A 6,796-nucleotide genomic window follows, 5' to 3' on the forward strand; every position below is an offset into this window, starting at 1 on the left:
TACGTACAGTACTCTACACGCGTTCCATATTTACTCAAACCTAACCTCCACACACGCATACGCCTATTCTCGAAAGTATCGAACGACATAGGCCTTAATATACTATTTTTAAAAGTACTCAACGAAACAAATTTTTGACATATAAACGTGTAAATACTTTTGATGTCTCCCTAATCTGAAACAATGCGACATACAGGATGAATAAAAGTTTCATTACAATTCAAAAAGTACAGAACCCACCAAAATAAAATTAAACCCCATTAACTGTCATGGTTGTCACTCGAAACTTGGGAAAATCAACCATTCTGAAATGAGTGACTTTTGAAATAAAAAAGAAATTGCATACTTTTCACCGAACCTTCCTAACCAACCACAAGTTTGACACAATTCAAAATTCCCCAGTAATTAAAACCTCATAAAACGTCTACAGTTTGACAAAATGAAGATCCAATTACGACAGAATGCAAGCACAGGTACCAGTTACAGCAAACGAACTCTGAACCACTATCAGGACGACGAAACATATATGTATTCAGAGATCACAGAATATTTAATCGAACAGAAACCAAAACTTCGAATCTTGTCCACTTCGAACCTCGAAATCTCGCCATTACCATTACGTAGGAGTCTCTTTGCTCACGTACCGCCCTTTATAACCTTCCAGAGGGAAGAAGCCCCAAATCAGCTTCCTCCAGAAATCACGAGACATCTTTCTTGGTTAGTTTCTAATAATTCGTTGGAGTTAATTTTCTCCGTCGTGAAAAAATCCGGATTTTCCCCAACAAAGAAGCTCAATTCTAATTGGTGCGGGGCCTGGTGGAAGGAAACCCTCGTGCAACACGCAAAACCGTTCTCGAAAGTCAATCATTTCCCCAGTGGCAGCCATTTTGGTAACAAAATCCAACTTTGGAAACGTATCAAAAAGATGCAAAGAAAACACGGTTTTAAACATTTCGATTTCATGCCACTGTCCTTCATCTTGCCAAAGGAATTGGATTCTCTGAGACAATATGCAAGACAAAATGGCGGATGTTGGATACTAAAGCCCCCAAACTCTTGCGCGGGCGAGGGGATATCCATAATCAGTGACTTAAAAAAAATTCCAAAGAAACCGTTAATTTGTCAGTTTTACATCTCTGTACCTAAATTAATTAATGGCGTTAAATTCGACATTCGATTGTACGTCTTGGTGACCAGTATCGATCCTTTAAGGATTTACCTCTATAAAAATGGCCTCGTCAGGTTTGCAACTGTGAAATATTTAAACAGCCCGACAACATTCCAAAACAGATTCATGCACTTGACGAACACGAGCGTGAATAAGAATAGCCCAAATTTTATAAAAAACGTTAATTTGAACGAAAACAAGGGGAGCATGTGGTCCATAACCTATCTGTGGAAGTATTTGGGGTCTGAGTGTGGCGTGGACACTGTATGGATCTGGGATAGGATCAAAGAAATTGTGGTTAAAACTGTGATTAGTATGGAGTCGATTCTGGTGAAAAATTTGAAGAATTGGAATTCGTATAATTTTTATCAGCTTTTGGGATTCGATGTTATTTTGGATGGGGAATTTCGACCTTGGCTGTTGGAGGTTAACGTGTTTCCCTCGATGGAGACCGACACGACACTGTGTGGTATTGTGAAAGGGCAGTTGGTGGAGGATTTTTTAAATTTGGTCGGGTATCACGTGCCTGATCTCTTAAGCGAAGAGGAATTAAGGGTTTTAAATGGGATTTACGAAGAAAGGAATATTTGTTTTCAGGGGAAAATTTATTCCTGGGGTCTTACGTGGGAGGATGGGAAGAAACAGTATAAATTTAGAAAGATTACCACTAGAGAATTATATTTAAAGGAGATTTTGCGGAGGCTGACGCCAGCTGATGCTAAAGTTCTGATTCGACACGAAGATGAATTAACAAGGACCGGGAGATTTGAAATAATATTTCCTACGAAAGATAGTTTTAGGTATTTCGAGTTTTTCGAAGAGGTTAGGTATTATAATTTGTTATTGGACGCTTGGGAAAATGAATATGGCGAAGAGAGAAAGAGAGGAATTGAAAGACTGAGGAAACTTTGTAAAAGAAAATATCATTTACCTTAGAATAAATGTGACGTGAAGTTTTCGAGTCGGTTGTGAATTTTTTGGAATATTCGGTGAATTGTAATTTTTAGATTCGTAGAATTGAGATTTAATAATAAGTTACAAATCTCAGTTCAAACACTGTTTAATACTCAAGAATATATGTACATAAGAAAATATTGTAAAACGTGTATGATATAATAAATTAGAATACATATTTCCTGAAATATTGAGGAGTTGGTTCTTGATTTTTTAAATATCTATTGAATTACAATTTATTAGATTCTTGGAATTACTTAATATTTCATTGCAAACACTGTTAAGTGGTTATAAATTTTTGTAATGTACTGGCTGGATTAAATAAAGTGTGATAAGCTGTTTTCTTAAAATTTAATAATGGTATCAATTTTATTATCTTCTTTTTTAATTAAATGGCCTAGGAGATCTAATCTTTTAATTCTAATGACAATTTTTCGGGATCATAGCTCCTTGAAAATATTTAATTTACGAATCATATCTGTGGTTCATTTTAAAAATCATTATTGTAACAAAGAGAAAATTCCCCTTGTTGTATGAAACATTGGATATGATATCTAAATTCACAGAAAGATACATTTCTTATCTAAAGGAATTATTAATATGTTTGCGAGAGTTTTGTTCAAAGTAAATTGCTGTCAATGTTTCTTGAAATGAAATCTTTTTGTTGATCGTTAGTTTGCGGATTTTTTTGCGAAGAGAGTATTGCTTTAAATAAATTGTTGTGAAGATTTTATAAAGTAAATCTTTTTTTTAATTATTTATGTGACGCTTTGGTCGCTCGCGAGAATTCGTAGGAGGGTAAAAAAGGAAAGGAGGGGGGCGCATTTCGTCCGAATCTACGTAGTGGACTCATCAGAGATGCCAGATTCAGCATCCAAGTTAACCGAAGTAATTTCAGACCGCCTCGTGGGAGTCGAGAGAGCCGGCCAATTTGTCGTGGAATAGTTCGTTATTTTCAACGCTAGATGGCGTTAATTTTCCGACCTCAAACCCTCTGGTGCTAAAACGCCCAAGTTTGTCGTGGATTAGTTCGTTATCTACAACGCTAGATGGCGTTAATTTTCCGACCTCGAACCCTCTGGTGCTAAAACGCCCAAGTTTGTCGTGGATTAGTTCGTTATTTTCAACGCTAGATGGATTTCTCGACAAGCTTGGGCGTTTTAGCACCAGGGGGCTTTAGGTCGATAAATAAGCTCCATCTATCGTTGAATATAGCGAACTATTCCACGACAAACTTGGGTGTTTCGCCATCCGGATTTCCAATGTGCCCGGAACATTTCCAAAATGCTGGCGGCCTTGCGAAGAGCTGGCGTGTATCTTATAACTAAGGGAATAATGGGGAGAGGAAAAGAATGGTAAAAATGATGAGAACACATAGAATTCTTTAAATTGTATCATTTATTGCCATAGTTTTACATTATACAAAGTTTTAATACATATAATATCATGTCAGTAGATGTCAACGAAGGTCAGCAGGAGCCACCAGAAGCTAGCAGAGGCCAGCAGAGGACAGCAGAGACCAACGGCGGCTGGCAGAAGCAGAGATGCCAGAAAGGCACCGAAGGTGCTCTCTCACACTATGTCAGATCACGCGTACGCAAGCTCGTGGAGTTTCGGTAACCCGACAAAGGCAAACTGACACATGCCCTCTTTCTCGATTCACCGAAGCTGCCCAAAGTAAGTTCAAACCGTCTCATGGGAGTCGAGAGAGAAAGGCTCACACTTCCCTTCTCGCTCTTGAACAACTAATATCCGACTTCCCGTTAACAGGTCTCCACTGGCCTCTGCTGACTCGCTGCTGACCACTCCTGGAATTTCTGACAACAATAACGATTACTACTGACGTCTGCCAGCCTCCGCTGGCCTCTGCAGACCGCTGCCGACCACTCCTGTTACTTCTGACAACGTATAACGATTACTGCTGACTTCTGTCTGCCTCCGCTGGACTCTGCTGACCGCTACTGATCTCTACATGCCTCTACTGATTGCTAACTTGAATTAACAGGTAATGTCATAAAATTGTTTTACTAAGATACACCTCCTTTTACGAAGTACAAGATACGACGACATGTACTTTTGAATTTTCCTACAAAATCTCCGCTGGCCTTTGCTGACCGCTGCTGACCACTCGTGGAATTTCTGACAACGTATAACGATTACGACTGGCTACTGTTAGTCTCTCCCAGCCTCTGCTGACCGCTGCTGACCACTCCTAGAATTTCTGACAACGTATAACGATTACTACTGACGTCTGCCAGCGTCCGCTGGCCTCTGCTGACCGCTGCTGACCACTGCTGACCACCGCTTATATTTCTGGCAACGTACAACGATTACTACTGGCTACTGCCAGCCTCTGCTGACCTCTGCCAGCATCCTTCCGACCTAAGCTGGCCTCTGCCAACATCTCCCGACGTCAGCTGACCATCGCTGACCACTGCTGACCGTTGCAGGCAACTTGTGACATGATATAATATAATATAATATGTTTATATGTATTAAAGTTTTGTATAATGTAAATTTATGTCAATAAATGATATAATTTAAAAGATTTCTATCTGTTCTCATCATTTTTTACCGTTCTTTCCCTCTCCAAATCATTCCCTTAGTTATAAGACTCGATCGACACTCCGTATCTTTAAAAATTTTCTAAGTTCTTCGGAAAGATTTCAAATCTCCCGCCGCCAGAAAATTTCTGCGAATTCCTGGAAATGACGTCATTTCTAAGAATTCCTGAAAATTCTCGGAATCCCTGAAACTTCTCGGAAACCCTGAAACTTCTCGGAATCCCTGAAATTTCTCGGAAGTTTCAGGCAGCGGCAAAAATTCCGGCCTGAATTTTTCGGCAAAAATTTTAAAGAGGCCCCCCTTTGAAATCTTTCCCGGGAACTTTGCAATTTTTCTGGAAGAACATCGCAACCGCCCTTCCATCATCTCCTGACAGCCGGCAACCGCCAGGTGCCTCTTTCTCGTGCTAGCTGTGGAACTTAGAAATTTTTCTGGAAGGAACATCCCGAAAATTTTGCAGCGACACCCCCCCCCCCCCACTGGGTGGGAGACCGCCAGCCAGACCTGGCCGGACTCCCACCCTCCTCCCCTCCAGGGGAGGACCAGCTCCTGCCGGCTCCGCTGCTGCTGGAGATGTTGCTGCTAGGAAGGCATGTCATGAAATGGCCCATTTAGAGTTGGGTTAACGAGTGTATATATAGAAACGAAGGCCCGAGCGAGCGCTTGTGAGAAAGCCTAGGCGGCGGCAGATTCGAAATTTTTCCGCAGAACTTTGAAAATTTTTGCCTCTGGCAGCTAGTACGCTGAGCTGTCGTATACCTATCGACCGTAGCTATGGCGCTGACGATTTCAGGTCCATTTTAGACTTGAAAATTTTTATCTCTGGCAGCTAGTACGAGAGCTGACGTTTACTGAATGAATGAATACGTATCTCTAATCGACCATAGGTCAGGCGCTGACGGTTTTATGTCCATTTTAGACTTGTTATCAGGAGGGGATGGTAGAAGAAGAGGTGGCACGTATCTTATAACTAAGGGAATGGTTTCGAGAGGAAAGGAAAGGTAGAAATGATGAAGACACATGGAATTCTTTGAAATTATATCATTTATTGCCACAGATTTACATTATACAAAACTTTGATACATATAAACATATTATATTATATTATATCATATCACAAGTTGTCAGCAACGATCAGCTGTGGTCAGCGATGATTAACTGACGTCGGGAGATGTTGGCAGAGGCCAGCTGGCAAACAGTAGCAAGTAGTAATCCTTATACGTTGTCAGAAGTATCAGGAGTGGTCAGCAGCGGTTAGCAGAGGCCAGCGGAGGGTGGCAGAAGTCAGTAGTAATCGTTGTAGGTTGACAGAAATATGTATAAGCGGTGGTCAGCAGAGGAGAGCAGAAGTTGGGGAGGCTGGCAGTAGCCAGTAATAATCGTCATACGTTGTCAGAAGTACCAGGGGTGATCAGCAGCGGTCAGCAGAGGCCAGCGGAGGCCTGTGAGAAAAATTCAGAAGTACATGTAGTCGTACCTTGTAACTCGTACTTTTTACATTATAATTCAGTCAAAAAAGGGGTATAACTGAGAAAACAGTTTTATGACATTACCTGCTAACACAAGTTAACCACCAGTAGAGCCATGTGGAGACCAGCAGTGGTCAGCAGAGACGGGCAGAGGCTGGCAGAAGTCAGTATTAATCGTAATACGTTGTCAGAAATATAAGTGGTGGTCAGTTGAGGCTAGCAGAGGCTGGGAGGGTCTGGCAGAAGTCAGTAGTAATCGTTATATGTTGTCAAAAATATAAGTGGTGGTCAGCAGAAGCCAGCAGAAGCCAGCGGAGGTCTGTGGCAAAATTCAGAAGTATATGTAGTCGTATCTTGTACGTCGTACATTTTACATTATAGTTCAGCCAAAAAGCGTAAAACAGTTTTATGACATTACCTGTTAACTCAAGTTAGCCATCAGTAGAGGCATGTAGAGACCAGCAGTGGTCGACAGAGGCCAGCGGAGGCTGGCAGAAGTCAGTCGTAATCGTTATACGTTGTCAGAAGTAACAGGAGTGGTCAGTAGCGGTCAGCAGAGGCTGGGGGAGACTAACAGTAGCCAGTCGTAATCATTATACGTTGTCAGAAATTCCAGGAGTGGTCAGCAGCGGTCAGCAGA

The 6,796-nt window shown here is 41.3% G+C and overlaps 1 protein-coding gene across 1 annotated transcript; it reads left to right on the forward strand.

Annotated features, from left to right (window-relative positions):
• Positions 1-281: 281 nt before the first annotated feature.
• Positions 282-2,270, forward strand: LOC143347779 (tubulin monoglutamylase TTLL4). Its single transcript, XM_076777287.1, has one exon. It carries the CDS (start codon positions 440-442, stop codon positions 2,102-2,104), a length of 1,665 nt encoding a protein of 554 aa, XP_076633402.1. The 5' UTR covers positions 282-439; the 3' UTR covers positions 2,105-2,270.
• Positions 2,271-6,796: the final 4,526 nt, after the last annotated feature.

Source organism: Colletes latitarsis, chromosome 11 (assembly GCF_051014445.1).
Source record: "Colletes latitarsis isolate SP2378_abdomen chromosome 11, iyColLati1, whole genome shotgun sequence".
NCBI classification, from domain to species: Eukaryota; Metazoa; Arthropoda; class Insecta; order Hymenoptera; family Colletidae; genus Colletes; species Colletes latitarsis.

Coding starts and splice junctions, on each gene's coding strand:
- LOC143347779 (XM_076777287.1), top strand. CDS start 440: ATGAAGATCCAATTACGACAGAATGCAAGCACAGGTACCAGTTACAGC.